The 22,084-nt window shown below is 36.3% G+C and overlaps 1 protein-coding gene across 2 annotated transcripts in view; it reads left to right on the top strand.

Moving 5' to 3' along the window:
• The window catches only part of LOC110066846 (dedicator of cytokinesis protein 7-like), a 105,830-nt gene that overhangs the window by 34,463 nt on the left and 49,283 nt on the right, over nt 1–22,084 (top strand). For both annotated transcript variants that reach the window (XM_089286681.1, XM_089286680.1), the window contains exons 8-18: nt 484–569; nt 2,133–2,199; nt 2,743–2,967; nt 7,978–8,181; nt 9,174–9,371; nt 9,503–9,596; nt 10,070–10,140; nt 10,712–10,803; nt 11,063–11,177; nt 17,274–17,344; nt 17,771–17,921. In XM_089286681.1, the coding sequence (XP_089142807.1) occupies nt 484–569; nt 2,133–2,199; nt 2,743–2,967; nt 7,978–8,181; nt 9,174–9,371; nt 9,503–9,596; nt 10,070–10,140; nt 10,712–10,803; nt 11,063–11,177; nt 17,274–17,344; nt 17,771–17,921 (1,374 nt within the window). The remainder of the gene's footprint in view (nt 1–483; nt 570–2,132; nt 2,200–2,742; nt 2,968–7,977; nt 8,182–9,173; nt 9,372–9,502; nt 9,597–10,069; nt 10,141–10,711; nt 10,804–11,062; nt 11,178–17,273; nt 17,345–17,770; nt 17,922–22,084) is intronic.

The raw sequence follows: 22,084 nt of genomic DNA, 5'->3' as shown, positions 1-22,084 counted from the left end.
CTTGTCCGCTCATCCATTGCGTGTGGGATGTGTTGCTGCCACCCCTATTTTATTCCCAGATAGCACCCAATAACCTTAGTCCCATTTACTGCCAAACAATTGGGTGGTTTCTTATGTTCCTACTTAACAAGTGAAGAAAGTTGTTAACCTACATAACACTCTGGCAATAATACAGGGGTGTACAGCAAAAATGCTTCTGTTGGACCAGCATTTTCTTCTGGTGGGCAAGCAATATTGCTTGTTTTTCTTTTTCTGATAATACTTGGGAAAGAAGGTGATACTTCTTTACCTGTAAATTATGTTTGCCTTTATAAATAGCAGTGTAAAACTAATACTTTTTTGCCCATTGTCCCACGTTTGTGAAAACAAATTTAACAACTTTCAATGTTAGTTATGTTGTTGTCCTTTTATGCAAAATTTACTGTGTTTTGGCTGGAATGTATGACCTTTCAGTTAGCTTTTAAAACCACTCTTTTTTTTTAGGAAGAAGGGATAGAAAAGAGGGTTCCTGCTACTATTCCTCAAGAGCATTTTGGGCAGAGAATTTTGGTCAAATGTCTTCAACTAAAGTAAGCATCTTAAGTTTAAATTATACTCAATAATAGGATATTAATATGCGATTCTTGTGTTTTGTAATGAGTTCAGTGAGGTCAAAACTTGGAAATGGGGTGAGTGAGCTCAAAGCCACATTATAGCCTTGGAAAAATTTTCTCAGCAGAGTGATAGGCAGAATAGGACATTGATGACACCAGCTGGCAGGATAAGGATTAAGTCAGATTATTTTATTAAGGGCTTTAATTGCCAGATCCATATAGTTCCAACACTGTTTATTGTAGAGAAACAGTGATTTACAACTTACTGTCCAGCAAAATGTGGCCAATGGAGGGCAAGCAAAAATACTTGTATTATTAATTATCTGGTTTCGATATAACTCATGCTTGTTTGAAACAGTGTACTCTATTAGAGTACAGATGCACAATAAGTTATGGTAAGCTGAATTTCTTCCTTTGCTTCAGCATTTTGACAATTTGAGCCAAAATATTGATTAAACCTCCCCTTTGACCCAGACAAATACAATGAGAATGAGCTATTTGCCTTCAGTAAACATAGCTGTGTGGAGGCCATTGTTAACAACAGCAGTGTTAGAACTACATAGTTTCATTCTTACATGTAGATGTATGTGCAGTACCTGACAGTGTAAGTAATCCCACCTTCAGCTGGGTCTTGAATATTCTCATTTTCTACCCCCTCCCCCCCCCCCCCCAAAAAAAAAGCAAATGTCCTTGAATATGCTGTGAACAACTAGACGCTCCAAGAGCATTTCATTTACTCTGGCTTTGTACCACAACATCAGATTGTACTTTACACAACATGTACAAGTAGGTAAGCGTATTTGACACATATAAAAGCATAAAAGAATCAGGATATTTAACACAAGAGTTCTGCTTAGATATTTACTGTTCAAGTTGCTTTGTTGAGTATCTTCTTTATCCAACTGTTTGTTGTTTGCGTCATCTTTAAAGTTCTGCTTACCACGATTCTTGATTTTTTTAACATCTGTGATGTTCACCTCAGCATCATAATTTGTTTGTACTCATTACTCAGAGCTTTTTTGTCAGTGTTTTTGTAGTTTGAACTCCTACATGTACATGGCTACTTTGTTCTCTTGTGAGAACAAGCATGAACTTTGCTTATTTGGCAGGCTTTCAAGCAATAGAATTTGTGGACCAACCTGTTCCAAAAATGATAGACATTTTGCTTGTGAGATGACTGTATAAGGCTTTATTCTTTCCCAACTTTCTTCATGAATCAGAGCATTCTATATATTACATTGTTCACGAAGAGCTAGCACACGACAAGCAAGCTGTCACATTCAATCTCATCTCCAATTTCCACCTTCTACACTAGGAACGCGTGCCACCATGACACCCTTTTGGCGACCAAGACAAATCAGTTTGCATTTTAAGACTTGGGCTTCATACAGAAGCCTGAGTAAAAAGGTCTGATGTCTGTTTGAACCCTGTTCATGTGCCTAGAGATATACCTTCAGTTTGGTATCATTATATACCAAGGTCATATACATGTTAAAATATTATATCATGTTCTCTATCTAACATGTAAATTTGTTCTAGGCTTGACTTGGAAGTTGAACCAATATTTGCATCAATGGCTCTTTATGATGGCAGAGTGAAAAAAAAGGTGTGGCTTCTATTTGATAAACTTGAAACAGAAGTTCTGTGAAGGAGCTAATATATTGTAATCTGACTCATTCTCATACTGGTTGAGTCTTGATTACTACATTATCTTGGTTGAAAACATTATGTCTTAGAAGCATGAAAGAGTATAAGTGTAAGTATACAAGTATACAATAAGTGTAAGTTATTGACCAAAGAAGGGAGTGATCAGAGGGCAGTGAAGCCTGCAGCCATTAGCTGTTGATGATTTTCTTTGATATATCACCATCTTTTTACTGCTTCAGATGGCTATGATATAATATGTTTATGGTGCTACATGGTTGTTGTTTCCTCTGCTACCTTCTTTTGTGTTGCTTGATAATTTTTGTTCTTGGTTATACCATAATAATAATAATAATAATAATAATTATTATTATTATTATTATTATTATTATTATTACTATATTATGCCATTATTATTATTGTTATAATTATATTATTATTGTTATAATTATATTATAAACAACCATTTTTTATTGACACGTTTCTTTCATTTTTTCTTATCCAGATATCAGAAAATTTTTTCTTTGACATGAACAGCGAATGGTGCAGGAAGCTAGTCAAAGAACACACTTCTCGCACAGATATTTCCACTCTTAGTCGATCAGCAGTGTTTTCCATTACATACCCCTCAACTGATGTGTTTCTTGTCATTAAGTTGGAAAAAGTTCTCCAGCAAGGTGACATAACTGAATGTGCAGAGCCATACTTGAAAGATGCAGAAAACCCTAAGGTTAGTTTAGTTACAGTTTTATTTATTTATATATTTATTTATTTATTTATTAATTTATTTATTTATCCAACCCAAGCAACCACACAAACAAGATACGCTCAGTGATTTCTGTGTGTTTGTTTGTTTGTTTGCTTGTTTTATCAATTTGTTGTTTCAGTCTAGGAGGGGAGGAAATGGAATAAATATAACAAATTCATCTGCTTTACAGTACCAAGAATGCGTGGTGCATGACAGAAAGGCCAGTGACGATCAGTGATCAGTAGCGGAGTAGAGGCCAAAAACAAAGCAAGGCTTGAAAGTTTTCCTGATATTTTGGTGTAAAATAAGTATCATCAAGTTCTCCAAACATTGAAACTCAATAATTGGGTATTGTCAAAATATTCGCTGAGAACATTAAAACTGCATTTCAGTTAACGGACAAGATTCATCCGTTTCTACACAAAATGGTGACTTTTCAGCTACTTTCTTGAATTTTGTGCGCTTCAAAATTATGAGTGCCCACAACTTTTATTACAGATATTTGTAGCTTAGGCCTAGTAAATTGTGCTGATAACAGCCATTTTTCATGTAGAGGTGTAGCATTTGGAAAAAATATGTTTGTTTGGAGGCTATGTCAGGAAAAACGGCAAAGACGTTTTTTAGAGGATAAGGAAAAAACATCATAACTTTGCTTGTGTTTGAGACAAGTAAACAGTCTTTAGTTGTGTGTAAAGAGGAAAGAATTATGCAGTAGCTCTGAAAGAATTATTCAGATTGTTTCATTAAATGTGCAAATTTTAAGAAAGCTTAATGTAACTCCCAAATTTTGGAGTTTCAATTTCTGGTTTTGTGTGGTTTTCAAGGTGCCTACAAAAAAAATTCTCCAAAAAATAAAGAAAGCGAATCCATCGAAGTAAAGGCCATTTTCGTTCAATGCACATGTTGCTTGACTTGCATAGAAAAAAATGAAGGCAATCCATTTTCCACAAAAATTTGAGTGGTCGGTTCTTACACGGACACGCTCTTAAAAACTTTTATTCTAGGTCACTCTAGTAGGCTTTATTCAACTAATTCTGTGGGCCTTATTTCTGGCGCTCTCTGGGGTGCAGTCTATGTTCTTCCCCCAGCAGCAGCTGGTAATCAAGTGAGCAAATTTTGATTTTTACAGAAAACTGTGAACACCTAAAGTATGTCTGGAATATTTATTGTGTTATAACCAATCATGAGCGAGATCTTCAAGCACAGAAACCACAGAGAGCGGATGTGAACTATAAATTTAGTTTTCAGTTTTCGCTTAGTCCCTAGGTACTAGACTTGCTACAAGTCGACCTTCACTCAATTAGTCATCCCTCAAGCAAAGCAAGAGGCAGATTGAGAAAAAACTAACGATGGAAATGAAATACTATTGGAAAGGACTTTTAGAAAGTCTACAAGATACATGTCGTATTTATATTAAAAAATTCTCCAAAAAATAAAAACTAACAATGGAAATGAAATACTATTGGAAAGGACTTTTAGTAAGTCTACAAGATACACATGTCGTATTTATATATTGCTGAAAGTATAAATGATTGGTATTCGTTTGTATCCTGAACCACATCCAGGACTTAGTTTGAGGGATTTTGGAAAACAAGAATGTTGCCAACGTGTATGGTTAGTCAAGCAAAGTGACAGTTAATTTGACGCAACTATACATAGGGATGATTAAAAATCTAAAATTTTGGTGGTTTCTCTAACCTTGGTATCATCTTTGGTTAAACTAGCAACTCGATTTATTTTAGTAAATAATTACAATCCCTTGTAAGTTTACTTTTAATTGTAATTTTAGCTTTTAGCCTTTTTATTCCGTTTTTAATCTTGTCATGTGCATTTGAACATTTTATGAAATTTGCGCATTATAAATATTATTATTATTATTATAATTATTATTATTATTACTATAAATAAATTCCAATGTTTGCAATTTTGGAAGAAGTTGTGGCTGACATGTAGTAAGCACCTCAATTTTCTGCTGTTCCTTCCCAAATAAATTTGCACTTGATAAAGATATTACAAAACTATAATGGACTTCCATTTTCATCAATGTTACTCATCGTTTTTCGTTTGTTATCTTGTTACATTACCTGTCACAGTGGTTGTTGCTTAATTTCCTTTGTCAACATTGGTAGTCCCATCAAATGTAAATTGGAAAGTAGGTAAGGTAAAGTCTGCATGCGAGCCAAGTGGCCCATCAGGCCGGAGCTTATCCTGGTTTCCGTAGCATGAAGCGACTAGGAGTATTTCTACTCCCCCCTGGATGGGATGCTAGTCCATCGCAGGGTTACCCCCAGCATTAAGTTCGCCGGTACCCATTTATACACCTGGGTGGAGAGAGGCACTGTGAGAGTAAAGTGTCCTGCCCAAGAACACAACACAATGTCCCTGGCCAGGGCTCGAACCCGGACCGCTCGATCTGGAGACGAGCGCACTAACCATGAGGCCACCGCGCCTCCACTAAATTGGAAAGTAACTGGAAAGTAACTGAACATTTCTCTTTTTCAAAGTAACTTTTTCACCGTTGAGGTGAAAATTGTAAGTGAGCTTTCGCATTTTGCGGGTTTAATTGCTATTGTTTAATGTTTCCTTGACAATCTGCTCGAAACAATCGTAACACAGCATAATTTGAGCCGTAATGACATCTGTTCAAAGTATTTATTTCTTGAACCATGAATTTAAATACAGTTTTTCTTTCAGAATGGACAAATGTGGCAGTTTGAATCAGAAAAGTTGAATGCTTGTTTTAATCGAACACAGCCATTCGGGCGGCTGTATTAAGTACCTTCTGAACAAATAATCCCAGCCGTTCGAAAACCTGAAAAAAATTATCCCATCAGATACCATTTGCTGATCGAATGGCTGATTAGTTTTGTGTGAACAAATAGCAGCAGCCGTTCAAACAGCTGAATACTATTTTCCCGAATAGGTGACATTAGCCGTTTGAACCACCGCAGTTTCTTTCAAACAGATAACATCAGCTGTTCGAACGGCACCATTTTTTTCGAACAAATAACCTTAGCCGTTGGAATGGATAACTATTTTTTTGAATGGATGACCATTAATGTTTTTCAAACAGATAGTCTTGGCTGTTCGAATGGATGAAGATTTTGAACGGATGACCTCAGCCATTTGAACGGGGATGATGATTTTTTTCGAACGGATAACCTCAGCCATTTGAACGGATGAAGAATTTATTTGAACAGATGACCTTAGCCATTCGAACAGATGACGATTTTTTTCGAATGGATAACCTCAGCCGTTCGAACAGATGAAGAGATTTTTTTTCAAACAGATAACCCCAACCATTCAAACGACTAGAAATTTTCCTGAACAGATGATCCAATCCATTCAAATGGCATCCCATCGATCACGAACGGATGACAAACGGATGGCAAACGACAAGCGGACGGTTTCTTAGACGTTCGAACGGATAGTGGTAGTGTACGTTTTCACGTGAGAGGTCACATTTTAGGTGTTCACGGTTTTCTGAGTTTGACAGTAAAATAATGGTTGTTTATTTTAGTTCTTTACATGTGTATGTATCCGTGAGCCTTCCCAGAATTTGTTTCATAGTTATTCAATAAGCCTACGTTCCACAGAGATTTTAAACTGTGTCATCATTGGCCGTCATTAAATATTTGATCACAACTCAAGAGCTTATTTCATCTTGATGAACTTTGGACATATAATGGATATCCTTCTCTAGCAGAAGCAACATTATATTATACATGTATTGTAAGGTTTTTAAATGTTTAAGATAGAGAGAGTTGCTCTAGTTTCATGCTGTGTAAGTTAGAGGATGGTGGGTAGATTTAAAATTTCATTCAAGGGTAGCCAGAGGGACCATCTTCTGACTTGCTGTGAATAATTTATTTCGTGTCAGGGCGTTAATGTTGGTTATAATCCAGATCTCTTGTTACAAGAAGTAGACTTGGGGAGTAGGCATAGACAAACACAAAATAATTTAAGTGAGATAGATTTCCTTGTACGAGTTTGTTTGTTTAATAATTCACTAATTATTTTCATAGTGAAATCAGTGCAAACCTGCTTTAGTTTCCAGATGTAATTGAACCTTTTGTCATAGCTTACAGGTATAAATTTCCAAATAATTTTTTGTCCTTGGCATGGGACAAATTTTCAGGAAAGCTACAGCAGAGTTTTGGAAAATGATTATCTAGCCACTGTTCATTCTTGGCAAAAACAAAGAAAGAAAAAAAAGACAAATTCCTTTCGAATGTATTTGAACCAGCAATCCCAAGATGAAATAAATACTGTACCCCTGTATTCTACAAACTGAGCTATCATGTAGCATTCATCACTAAAGAAAATCATGCTAAGAAATTTAATTAAACTCTACTTTGTTGTGCTGTAATTGTTGTGTTGTCAATAGCCTGATATCATTTTTAACAAGTTATGGCCTAGCCAGAGGGAGTTATGGTAGCTAGTTGTGGAAAAAATCCACTTATTCATTCAGTCACTCGGTCAATTGATGGGTCACAACCTTTTGTGGTAATTCTGTTGACCAGTGCACACAACATAAGAGGCGACTTTGCTCAACCATTGTGAACAAAATAGCTGCCAAAGCAACCACCGATCTTTCACATTTGGAGTCAAACAAATGCCCTAAAATTAAAGGCTATTTGGTATGCAACAAAGGTTGGTGTAAACATGATTGTAATTCAGCCCATCAATAGCTTTGACAGTTTTTAACCAAAGGGCCTTTGATTGTTCCTGAGTTTTTAATTCTTTTTTGATCTCCGTCTCTCTTTCACAAAATTTTTGTTCATCATGTGGTATTAAAAAGTTGAGAATAAAAACATTGGGAGGATCTTATCGTGTAATAATTCACATAATTATCTTTCCCAAGAATAGAACTCTGGATAGGCAGGAGACTAGCCATATAGATCAGTGCCCCTCATTTGTTTTAAACACATATATATGGACCAAAGTGAAAGTTTGTCATTTCTTTTGTCATTCTCCTTCTTATAAACCAAGCATCGAGAGAAGATGCGTGTGGCTGCTGTATCAAATTGTGAGAGGCTTGGCAAGTATCGCATGCCTTTTGCATGGACTGCAATTCACCTTGTTGACATCATAAGTGGAAAACAAGCAAGCACTGATACAGCAGCAACAGCAGCAGCAGCAACAGGCCCTTCACAGGAAAAAGAGACAACTCCAGCAGGAACTCCAGCTAGGAAGGTAATAAATCCAAATGTAGACAAGCTGCATCTATTAAGATGGATTCCACTCAAAGTTCATCGAGTAATAAGAGCAAGAAAAGATTTCCACAAAATATACTTAAAGCACAGTAACATTTTGAATACTATATGAAACATCTCACTTTAATTCATTTCTCAAAGTGCCCTGCAATTACATTTTCCAGCATTCTCTAGAAAGTTAATGTCAAACCTCATAAAATGCTAAAGCATGTGTTATTTTGTTCTAAACTGGCATGAAACATCCGTTTTGATTAGAATATGGATGACTTCAAACTGGATTTTCTCTAACAAGGTCAGCTTGAGAGCTAAAATCATGATAAGTTCTTCTTACATGTAGCTGTATTCAAAATGTTGCCATGCTATGAGGTTTTCTTGGTAACTTTATTTTGCAATATTTATTATTACTTGAATTGTCTGAAATGTGTAGTTAAAACAAAAATGATCTTAATCGTTGCTTTTCATATCTCACTTATTTTGCAGTCAAAGTACTTGTAGTTGATTTTTAAAACTGTGGAAAAGTAGGAGATGAAAAAGTGATATGTAAAGAAAGACATCACTGTTTTTTATTAATTTTTGGTACAAAGTTTAGTAATATTAGTAATTGGACTGATTGGAGTACAATTCAGAAAGTAACAGGGTAAGTACAGTTGCTATAGTACAAAAGTAATTAAATAAATGTAAAAGAAGTTGAATGAATTTTTTGATGAAATTCAGTGGATTTTGAGTTAAAAAAGTATGCAATCTCTGGAAGAAACAAACGTTCTGTAAACTCTAGATGTGTACCACATTGCACACATTTAAGCTACTCAAAAGTGCCTGCTACATGTAAATTTGGAAGTTTCAAGAGTTGTTTCTTTCAGAACTTATGGTGTCTTAGTTGCTAAAGATTACTTGAATGAAAGAAACTTCACTCTTTTCACACTGATCACTCATTAAGTTCTCAAAGTAGCCAATTGGTCTTTTTTCCACTAGCAATCTGGTATTGTAGAAACACCCCCTGTTGTGCCACGAAGTAGCAAGCGCAAGGACAGTGAAAGTGTTTCCAGCCGAAGTTCACTAATTGAGGCACGCAAGTCAATTCATCTGTTAGATGGCAGTGAACTAGAAGTGGTCCCAGACTTGACAAACTTTAGACCTGTCACCCTCACTGTCAGTAGTTTTTTCAAACAGGTATGACTAGAAACAACAGCACCTTGGCCAACTTTGATCTGCCTTTACTTGGTATAATTTTTTTTTCACTTTTTTTTCTGCTGATTATAATTATAGTAAATTATAAAATATTTGTTTAAAATTTTGTCCAGGAATCAGATAAATTGAAAGACGAAGATCTGTACAAATTCTTAGCTGACCTGAAAAGACCTTCTTCAGTATTAAAACGCCTTAAATGCATTCCAGGTAAGTATAATTCTCGTATTTTTTAGAGCTGTTAAAATTATGTTATTAATTGGTTCTTGGGTCAATTTGTTTTTTGCAGTAGTAAGATATCTAGAGCATAATAAATTATAGAGTATCCTACTTAAAACAACAACAACAACAAGAGAGACATTTTTAGAGCAAAAGTTTGAAAAATTTCTCTGTACTGAGAGTCCTTTAAGTTTCTTTCTCCAAAATTAATGTTTGTTAACTTTGTAATTAAAATTGTTTTTCTGTCCAATGGTGGGTGAGGCAACTTGCCCTTTTATATTAAAAGTCTAAGAAAGTATTACCTTGTCACACAGCTAAGAGCTTTTTGTCCCAGTTGTCACTAGTCATCACCAGACCTTGAGGGCTGCCAGAAAGGAAAATTAATTCTTATTCACAGTAAAATCATGAGTAATTATTTTTGTGGTTATTATTTTCTTAAGCCTGCCATTTTAACTATCTTGTAGGGACACTGAAGCTTGATATCTCTCCTCCGGGAGAAAAACCACCATACTGCCTAACATCTGAGTTGCATCAGGTATTGAACAAAATAAATTTATATCGCAAAAATGAATTTTAGTACTAAAAGGTACTCTTTTGAAGAAAAAAAGATACTGCTATTGCTGCTATGCTAATGCTGAAAGTTAAACTATGATTATGTGTTACTGTTATGACATAATTTGTTTCAATGAAAGGTTCTCCTCTCCAAGTCTTAGCTGATTACCATGGTTCTCTAAATACATATATTAAATAAATCAACTTTGAAGCAGTTGTGGACATGAAGTGATGTATTTGATTAAATGAAAGGTTCATTCAGCAAGATCTGTCTGCCATCTCTTCTCTCCTCGAAAACAAATGTCACATTGTTCAGTGACAATTAGTCTTAAAATGCCATAATATTTTATTATTAAACACCTAGAACAGTCAATATAGCACCATAATACAGCTATACAATTCTTAACCAATCAGAATGTCAGATTCTTAAATCTGTGAACCTCTGTGAATTACTGTATACTAAAATGATATAATTTATTAATTTACATACTGGTAGGGTTCATAATTGTACCAAACCCTACTAATAAGGTGATGAAATCCTTCCCTACTACCAGGTTCACCCATATCCAGATGGACAGGGCAGGCCAACCAAAGAGATTGAAGAGTTTGCTCCCCGAGAAGTGTTTACTCCATACCTTACATTCAAGTAGGAAGATAGTTATTTGCACCTTCATGGATATCTAGCTTTGTACCACAGAACTGACATTTTGCACACAACTTATAACACTTACAGAACACACAATACTGGTTTTAGCTGTTGTTAAATAAAGACAGATCCTAAATTATTATCTTAATTCAATTACCAAAAATTATTATAAGTACAGTGTAGTGCTCCAATCCATCTTTTACTAGTTAGATATTTTAAGCGTGTTTTCTAATTTGGACCATTCATGTGTATTTTACAGAAACCTTTTGTATGTGTACCCTTTGAGTGTCAATTATACCAGTAGAAGCACATCTGCCAGAAACATTGCCGTTAAAGTACAGTTCTTGGCAGGAGAAGACTTATCACCACTTGAAGTAAGAGACTTAAAGACTCTCTGTTGAACAGCTCGTATTGTGTGCCTCGGCTCAAATTTTGTACAATATGAAAACCTTCTTTTCGAAGAGTTTTGTAGTAGCTATTCTAATCTGTGATAATCTAAGCGATCTAACTTGATTTTCAACCCGATATCATTCTTCATCAACAATATTGTTCTTTTGGATAGGGTGATTATTTAAGGAGAACAATTGGTAGTAAATTGTCTGTTACATATTTAAGAAGGTAAACATTGGCTGGTATAGTGTGATTTGCAAAGAGTTACACCATAGAGGCTCTTAGGAGAATCATCTGAGAAAATCTGTCCAGGATTGGTGGAGAAATAGTAGGGAAGATGTACTCGGATGCAAGAAAAAGTACTCCCATCTGCTGACAGGAGTGTCAGAGAATTGATTTTATTTTCCTTTGTACTGCTGTCATTGCCTGGTGCCATTGCTAGCGTTCAGAAAAGGCTATCACATCGCTAGTAGATTCATCCAATTTTAGGTTAGCTTCTGTGAGATTTCTTGACAAGCTCTTTCTCTGCTGCATTTTATTCCTGGAGAAGAAAACCCTTCTTGCAAAAAAAGCAAACTGGAAGCGTTTTAGTATCCGTACATGACTGGTTATCGATTCTAAAGCACAGTAACAATGAAATCACCAATGAAAAACTACATCATGACTAAGACAGTATTCTGAGCAAAGTAAGTACTGCACATTCTGTTTATAGATATGCTTGTGAAAGAAAATAAAAAAGTAAATTCATTTTGTGGAGTTGGCATCCTGGCATCCTATGGACAGCCACATATTAAATCTTTTTTAAAACTACTTTTCGAATCCTGGCTAAAAGCTTACCAGTAAATTATATTTGAGACCACCAAATGCCCTAAATCCTTTCGATTTTTCTGATGATATCTTCAGTGACGGAATCAAAATAAAAACAAATGCTAGCAATGCATGCCATTCAACAGAGAGTCTTTAATGAATTCTTGTGGATTTTTGTTAGTAAGACATTTGTCAGAAGCAGATCTTGTCACAAGCGATGACATGCAGTCATGGTTTTCAACCCAATCAAGTGAATAAAATGATTTGAAATTATGGACTTTAAAGACAGGATTTAATTGGACAAGGGTCACCTTTATGTTCTTGTTCCAGTTATGGGACTCTAAGTGTAATGCAATGGTTTGTATTGACTTTGTGCTTTATATGTAGCTTTAAGTGTTCTTTTTTCAAACAGCATTAATGTTGGTGCAAAAGAGAGAATCAATTTGTGTTTGTGCAATTTGCTGGACATACATGTGTGTGTGACCATGTGATGTGAGCAGTGTTGTGTTACAATAAATATTGACTTTTGATAACTGCACCACAGAGCTCTATTGTCTCCCAGTACAGAGAGCCTAGCATGAATATTTTTTTTAATCATTTGGCAAAGGTTATTTAATAGAGAGGGAGAGATGGGGGCTTCTTAAATGTTGAACTTTTAGAAGGGGACTTAAGGGGACTCCCTAGAGTATTTACGAACACCCTTCCTATAGAACGCAAGTTAGAAAAGGAAACTTAGATAACTTCTCTTAGAGTTTCCCCTGTGGAAATTTACCAGTATAGGTACTGTTAAAATAAGGCTTGTTTTTTGGTTGTCAATTTTTGGATTAAGGCCATTACCATGGCAACATCTCATCTAATGACAGGCAGATATATTCCTCATTTTGGTATTAAGAGCCAGTGTCCATAACTATGGACCAAACAACGGCACAAGTCGAAAAATCAATTTTGCTCATTTTTTGCCCATAGATTGGCCCTAGCTAGTAACCAAACGGACCATAGTTAGTTTCTGCTAATGCAGCTTTTTTGGGGAGAAATTTGCGAAAAACGATTTCGCCCCGATTGAGCTCAAAATCTACTTCCTGTTATACTAAATTTTCTGAAAATTTGATTGCTTTGCGTGTCGCACAGCAGCTACTTGAGAGTCTTTTAATGGTTTTTACACTCAGCTCAGATCTTAATGGTATGACTGAGCGAAAAATAAAATAAATCGAGGTTTCGTTTGAGCCCAAAACGAGATCGAACAGAAATGCAAAATATTACGATGTGTTGCAAACGAATTATAGCCCTAAAATATCGCCATATTTTTCTATGGGCTATAACTTTAAATACCATAAAAACACTTTCTACGAGGTAACTATACACCCACCTGTTTGAAAATCAAAAAACATCTCTGGGCAAATTGTTTTAAGTCGCCCGCCTTGGCCTGTGTTTCTCGTAAATTTTTCCCTGAACCGCCGTGAGAATGTAGACAATTGCGTGACGCGGGCGGTCACCCTGAATACATAATTCGTTTCCAACAAACCGCAGATGGCTATCTTAGAACATTTGGGTGAAAAAAGAAAAACATAATGGACCACTTTTAACTTTAATATTTTGAAAGTCATTGCTTTGGAAATTTCGTTAATTAAAAACGCCAATTAAAAGCAATTTACTTGGAGTTCGTGTGTTACTGCTATGTCGTTTTAAGCTGTCGTTCTTTCTTTGATCATTTTAATTACAAGAATGAGTTCTTGAAAGAAAATCGTTCTAAGTTCATTTGTTAAGCGTAATGACAAGTTGATATTGTTGGTTTGTAGCCTTATCTGATCTGAAGGAACGCTACAGTGATTAAATTTGTATTTGTTGATTTCGACGGATCGATTTTCGGTTAAACCTTGTCATTTGTACCTGCCCATTTAGTGCCTTTTCTCCTGCTAAAAAGTTGGAAAAAGTAAAGTAAACAAATCCTAAAAGTTTAAATCATAAATAAGAGGCATCAACAGTGCGAGTGTCTCGGTAAGCTGTTAATTTGAACAATTACTTTGCTAGACGGATTGCTTTCCAGGTTACACACGTACTATACATATAGGTCATTGTGCGCGAATGTTTCTGTTTCAAACAACCGAAATGCTCAATGCTTTTTTTCTTTTTTTCTTCAGTCTTAAAACTTAAGGTTAGAGTTAGGATAAACCCTAAACTGTTTTGGCGGCCAACCTATTTTTGGCTAATTGCTTAATCAAATTATCTATATATTTCATTGAAATTTGCTCTTCCGTGACCGACTCCCGCGAACAAAGCAAGATGGATGTTCGCTGTTCATTTAAGACTACAGTCCTGGTCAAAAGTGTTGGGACAGTTACGGCAGATGACTTCACAGGCAGCCTCTCTTAAGACCAAAACCGCGCAAGCCCGGGTACCCCCCTCCCCCTGTCAACGTTGATAAAAATCTTGAAGAAAAAAAAAATCCTTGACAATAGCTTCAGAATAGCCACGTTTCAAGAATTGTTCGCCTCCTAGAACAGTATTCTCGAACTAAAGAGACGATAAGATAGATATTCACGTCTTATTCCAATAATAACGATTTTTCAGCAATCGCGTTCGGTTCCAACACAACTGTCTAACCACTTTCTATTGTCCCTTTTTCCTTTTTTCCCACATCCGATCTAGTCTTCAGAATAGCTTCATTTTCTTGCTGGGGGGAGGGGGGTCAATTGTACTTGCTTCTATTCATCTTTTGTTCTAAAACGTTAAGGACGTAGTTGAAATCGTGGGTTTTAGCACGCAAAAAGGGGAGGTGTCCCAACAACTTATGGCCGGGATTGTAGGTTTACACTAGAGGAAATTGTTCTGGATTCGTGATGAATCCGGAACGTGTTAGTGCCGGATTGATTTTGCCGTTTGCACAAAAGTGGACGAATCTGAAATAAAAACTCCCTGGTTTGGTCGTGTCTCCGGAGATTTTGAATCCGGAATTTAAAGTGGGAACTTTGAATCCGAAAACATTTGAATCCGGAGAGTTTTTGTCGTGTAAACGATTTTCTCTTGAATCCGGATATTTTTCCGCCTGTGATCTTTTGAGTTTGCGGTGGAACGAAAATGGCGGATTACATGATCCAGTCGTAGTCGAGTCGTAGGCACATTGAGGGCCATTTGATGGCGGTCACTGGGTGATTACCTCGTGCTGTTTCAGGTGTAGGTGATCACTGTTATAATGGGTAATGCCATATTCCTCAGAAGCCCAATTTATACTTTACTGCGCAGATGACGACGATGGCACGATCGAAAACCTCGATGGTTCTAGATATTAAGTAAAGACCAGAATAAATACCTGGAGGGACCTGACATGATGGACAACAGTACCGTGGTCAGCGAGTTGAAAGAAAACTTCAGACTGTCTCAACCTACCCCTAGCCTTATTTTCGGAGGCATTTTGTTTCTCGTTGTCGAGGCAACAAACTGCTTGTTAACCATTCCATCATGAATGTTCCCGGAGTTATCGTCGTGTGTTAACGGTTAAGAATCCGAATATCCTTTCACTGTAAACCCCTACTAATCCGAATACTCTAAAATTGATGAATCCGGGAACTTTTACGAATCCAGAAACCTCCTTTAGTGTAAACCTAGTCCTAGATCGACCACTGTAATGTTTATTTGTCTACCAGTGTTATGATCTGCAAATTTCAGTTAATTGATCAAACAACCAAAGTAGAAAAGATGGATTTTTTTCCCAGTATGATTGAAACTTGAACGCAATTTCTTCCTCGGCTAATTAAATTCAAGAAATTCCGGGTTTTCTAGCTGAGTTTGAGCATATTGTGTAGGTACAAATTTTCTACACAGCTAGAAGAGCTGAGATGCCGTCACGCAGATAGTAGTTTATAGAATTCATAGTATTTCCACTTGACTTTATTTGTCAGTCAATGATTAAATTGCCATAAACCATAGAGGATTGGTTAAGTGTATCTTTAAAACTGCCACTGTATTGTAAGTTATCAGTGAAATCAATAAAATAAACAAGTGTTAAAATCATTTCACGGAGTACTGTGGTAACGGTCTTTATCGGGGATGTCGTGGATGTTGCAATGCAAATGAAAAAATATATATATTTATACTAACTTAAACAAAAAAGAAAAAAAAATCCATTATTTTATCCACACAACGTTTCAAAAATTGCTTTCATCGGATTGCTGGAAACGAATATTTACTCGAGAGTGGCTATCCGCGTCACGCAATTGTTTACATTCCAACGGCGGATTTTGGGCAAAATCTATGAGAAACACAGGCCAAGGCGGGCGACTTGAAACCATTTGCCCAGAGATATTTTTTGATATTCTAACAGGTGGCTGTATATTTAACCCATAGAAAGTGTTTTTATGGTATTTAAAGTTATAGCCCATAGAAAAATATGGCAATGTTTTTATGCAATAATTCTCTTGCGACACATTGTAAAATTGTGCGTGTCAATTTGATCTTTTTTCGGGCTCAAAACTAACTTTGATTTATTCTATTTTTCGCTCAGTCATACCACGAAGACCAGAACTGAATATAAAATCCATTGAAAGATTCTCAAGTAGCTGTTCTGCGGAGCGCGAAGCAATCAAATATTCGGAAAATTCAGCAAAACCGGAAGTAGATTTTGAGCCCAATCGGTCGAAATTGTTTTTGGCATATTTCTACCAAAGAAAGCGGTATTAACAGAAACTAACTATGGTCCGTTTCTATTCTTACTAGGACCTATCTATGGACAAAATACAAGCGAAATCAATTTTTCGACTTGTGCCACTGATAGGCGATTTAGGTCCATTTTTATAGGCATTCACTCTTAACTCCTTAATATTTATACTTTTCTTTGGTGAAAGTTTTTCATACTTTGACACATCATGGAAATAATATTGCCTGAAATTTTGAATTGATAAAAAGTCAAGGTTGTTCAGATGGTTTTGCCAATATTCTGTAATTTGTCATTCTTCTAAATATATTAGATTAACTCTGATAGATTTTAGCAAAAATAGGGTATTTTATAGGAATTGTATGTGGTTACAAATGAGCCAAATTTTAAAACAAATTCACCAAAGGAAACATGCAAAAATTCACTGTCAGTTTTGCGTTTTGTGCTCATGTTGCCATCATAAAATATCCAAAAACACTGCCTTTTTCATTTGATCATGCGCAGATTACTTGAGCTTTCGTGCTCAGCACACATGCAATCGTGAAGCTATAGGGAGCCACCTCGATAGATTGAGGTTGTGTGGTATTTGTATTCTCAATATTGTTGTTTTTAATGGTCTTTTTAGTGTGTATTTGGTAAATCCAGTACAGCTGCTATGCAGTCAGAAGCCTGGTCAGCAGTAACTTACCATAACAAGTATGTTATTATATTTTGCATTCATTATTCTAGTGCACATACTTTCTTTGAACTGCAGTTGTGAACACTGCTTCATTGAAGTCTGTATACATGCAAATTCAGTGTTGGGAATTAGCACTTGCCAATGTATGTGCAAAAAGCATTTGGCGAGTACAAATCATCGATCACTCACAAGTGATTTTGAAAGTCACCCACCTTAATAGCAAGCGCTGTCAAAATTTAATTTCCAACACCACAAATTACTCATATAATTATTTTATAAGTGACTACAAAATTGTTTGGTTAGCAGAATCTTGTTTAAGGGTGGTGAATAGTCAGAGAATTGATTTTTCTTTCAGTAACAGTAAAGCGTAAAATAGTAATAAAATTAATTAATTTGTTATTATAATTTTATTTATAATTTGAGTTGTTGGCTTTGATATTTAGGTGTCCAGACTTCTATGAAGAAGTAAAGATCAAGTTGCCAGCACATTTGACAGAACAACATCACCTCCTTTTCACTTTTTATCATATTAGCTGCTCAACAGGAAAGAAACCTGAAGAAAAGGGGCCTGTTGAAACACCAATAGGCTACACAGTAAGATTAGTTGTCAGTGTGGTATAACTAGGCACAAGTAGTAAATATACAGGTATCAACAATAGATAATTAGGAGGCACACAGCATTGCAAGAAATATTGCAGCCAGCTGGGCAGAATAGTGGGGCATTTCAAATGGATGTGAAAGTACTGTGAGATAATGATAGTGAACCAGTATTTTAGGTTAACAATGATAATGTTCATTCTGAAATAACAAATTTGAAGTGAATTTATAGAACTTAAAAAGAATATATTTATTTACTTTTAAGAGTCTCTGAGAAAACCAGGCAGAATTGAAATATATCGGAAGAAGGGTAGCAACCGATCTCCACAATATTTATGTTGTATACAGTCCTTACCCAACTAGTAACCATGGTAATATTTTTTTCCTGATTGGCTTTATCAGTTTTGAGAACATAGACACCTTAAATTTTGAGAAAAATTAAAGTGACTCTGAACCCTTCCCATACTTTTTGTTGTGGGCTTGTGCATTATGCATGCATAAGCCCAACAACTGTGAAAATCTTGTGGGTTTGAGGACGAGATGTCACATGACAGAGCTTTGGGAGGATGAGTAGTCTGAGAGGTAGACTGGTTACTAGTATTTGGCATGATTGTTTTTGAGTAAAAGCGGCCATTGCTACATTTGTAGTGCATACAGTACTGTACAAAAGTAATGAGAGCGAAATTCGTCGAATTACGTTGCTTTTCAGTACTCTTCGACGCCATTCAACGAATTTTCGAACAAAACAATATGTCGACGAAATATTCGCAAAATATCGTGGCTACTATTGTTCTTACCCAGAGCAAATTTTCAGACCGCGTTACGAAAAGTCGTTTTGCCTGTAGCGAATTTTCAAGCGAAGTTTCAACAAACATAGCGAATTTTCCTTTTAGCTTTCAAACGATATTTCATTAATTGTTTTTCTTCCCTGAATTCTCTCAGGACTTTAACGGTTCCCACGCTATTCAGTGGACATGGCAACCATGTTTGTATATAGTTGAATTTTAAAGTTTGCATTGTTAGTTTATCCTCAGCAATCATGGTATCAACTTATACACATAAGTGAAGCCAATCTCTTCACGAACAAAATCTTCATCCAGTTGAGATATTCAAAACGTTAAAGGGAGAAGATCTAGCAGTTACATGTAGTTATCAGAGTGTGGCGAGAATTATAAACAAGCTAAAACTTACCGGTTCCACAAACAACCTGCCAAGATCAGGTCGGCCTAGAAAGGTAAACCCTGAAGCCAAAGCATTCATTGAAGAACAGATGAGAAGAAACGACGAAGCAACCAGCCGAGAAATCCAGAAGAAGCTTGCCAAACGTGGGTTAATAGTTCACGCGTCAACCGTCCGATGATCCCGCAAAGAACAAGGTTGGACTCTGCAACAAACAAGATACTGCCAACTGATCAGAGAAGCCAACAAAGTCAAGAGACTGGAGTTTGCCCAGCATGTTCTAGACTCTGGAGATACATTCAATAATGTCATCTTCTCTGACAAATGCTCCATCTCTCTTCAGCAGTTTCGCCGCACGTGTTATCGAAAGGTCAATGAACCAGCAAAGAGAAAGCCAAAACCTAAACACCCGCTTAAGGTTCATGTCTGGGCTGGCATCAGCAGGAGTGGCGCCACGAAAATCTGTATTTTCGAGGGAATAATGCAGGCCAATCTGTACTACAACATTCTTGAGGACACTCTGATTCCATTCATCAACAATACTTTGCCAAACCATCGTTTTATGCTGGACAATGATCCCAAACACACCTCGAGACGTGCCCAGGCCTTTTTCAATGAGCATGGCATCAACTGGTGGCGGACCCGTCCTGAAAGCCCAGACCTCAATCCAATTGAGAACGTTTGGCGTGAACTGAAGTTGTACCTTGAGTCAAAAGTCAAGCCCAAACGAAGGAAGAACTCATTGCCGGCATTCAAAAATTTTGGAACAAAAGGATGGATAGAGCCAAGTGCGGGCGTTACATCGATCATGTCCTTCAGAAGGTTGTTCCAGCTGTTGTCGTGGAGCATGGTGGTGCAACCAAGTATTGAAAGTGTTTAATAAGCTTTCAGAACAAAAACAGCTCCTTTAGGAGCCACCAAATCTGAGAAAAGTCAATGGCCAATAAAAAAGACTACTTCTTTCGGATCAGGACTTTGATTTTCATGCAAAATTCTCTCCCCTATTCCCACTCCCCACCCCTTTTGTTATCCTAGCTGCTTACTTCTCACTCAGAAGTAAGAATAGTAACAAAAATCAGCTGTTTACATAAGTGTGGATGAAACTTCAGGTAATTTAAAGACTTGGAACCGTTTCTTCGCATGAAGGCAAACTCGGTTCCAAATGAGGCCAGGCATTCAAAGAAAACATTTGTTTTTATCCAACTGGTCAAAATCGGCGATAAACCCATTCTGCCTCAGACCATGAACTGAACTTGAACCTTTTGGGCAAACTGTTTCAGCATCTCGTTCATTTATTAAAACTAAGAATTAAATATTAAGGAGCGTATTCCTTGTGTTTTGTCACATAGAAGTAAAATTGATTCAAACTGCAGCGAGACATTCGATCAGTACCGTGATCTTCACGGCTTATAGAATGAAAAGTGACAATTTCGGGCAATTTGCACTGAACGAACATTTTGCATGCAAGAAACCAAGATAAAACCAGTTCTTTATATGTATTTGCCACTGCCAACAGTATTAAGCAAATGTTAGCCAAAACGCGGTCTGTTCCGATCAAGTGAAATTAAAAAATGTCGAGACATATTCCCGTTGTTGTTTACATTATCATAATTACAAGCGGCTTTGTGTAAACATTGTGGTAACGCTACAACATGACATTACATCAAAAGGAACATCGCAAATCATTTGAAAAACCCTCATCATTCATCTCAAGAAAAAAGAATGAGACCATGGAAAATAAATTCAAAACTACCAGAATTCTGTCTGGACTTTTGAAAAGGATGTCATGTGTAAATTATCGAGCCGTAATCTGTGTTATGAACATTAACTACCGCCGCGCTCATGCGTAAACTGAATAATTAATGACTCTCCTCGCTTAACATGTCGTTGATATTTTGTTTCGTTGTGGTAAATTTCCATTGAAATTTCTTTCCTTCGAAATATCATTACATCGAATTTTCGTTTTCCTTCTCGAATTTTCATCAAATTTTCGTTTGAGAGTACACATCGGTTCGGTCGAAATTTCGAACAAAAATTCATGAGAACAAAGAACGTAATTCAATGAATTTCGCTCTTATTACTTTTGCACAGTACTGTAGTTGTTGCTACTCAAGAAGTAACAAGCTTGCCAAGCACTTTAAACACCATCAATGAAGAAATGCAAGCAAAAGACGAACTTTCGGCTTTCATATTTACACAAATACTTTAAGTAAGATTTAAGAGGCCCTGTGCCTAAGAAACAACCGATTATTTTCGGCTAAAAAAGAAAATTGGCCGATTTTTATCTCCCAAGTAGTGGTTACCGAATACTATTTAAAAATGAATTTCTTTTGTTTCAGTTTCGCTTTAAACCAAAAATATTGAGCCGCAAACTTTTTCCGTCTGATAGCAGCAAAATCAGGCTGAAAGTAAGCCCCCACAAAAAAGGGTTCAGAAATCACTGTCACAATGCAAAACAATGAGAGAACTACCCTGTGATGAAGAAAAAGGCCTTTTAATGCAATATCATTTGATAAACATCGAAAAACTGCCAAAGCTAATAAAAAATTAAGTTTCAAATATTGCATACTAAATTAGATGGAGTGTTGGAGCTGATTTTGAAGTAGTTATTTCTCAAAGGTCTAACGCTGTTGAAAGCAATCACAGTGATGAATCAGACATTGGAGGGATATACATCACGTTTCTGGAAAAACATTTTTTGGCCAAAGTATATTGACCTTGTACAAAGCGTTCAAAGTTACCGTGTTTACTGTTATCCTGCTACTTCGGCGAAACACTTCTCTGTTGCCAATAGGGCCATGGATAGCGTGGTAAATGCAACTTTAAACCTTGTTAGGCATTCAAAGACCATCCTAATTAGAAAGACGTAGAATTAAAAGAAAGGAAGATGAAAAATACACAGAAAAATAAAATAACTCGAAATTACTTTCTGCTAACGAAAGTTGAATCTGGAAAATGTCGTCGTGTGACAGCGGCCATTG

This window comes from Orbicella faveolata, unplaced genomic scaffold, assembly GCF_042242905.1.
Source record: "Orbicella faveolata isolate gen_17 unplaced genomic scaffold, um_ofav_v1 contig_14, whole genome shotgun sequence".
Classification (NCBI taxonomy): Eukaryota; Metazoa; Cnidaria; class Anthozoa; order Scleractinia; family Merulinidae; genus Orbicella; species Orbicella faveolata.
The sequence above is the reverse complement of the archived record's forward strand: the minus strand, read 5'-3'. Positions and strand labels throughout refer to the sequence as shown.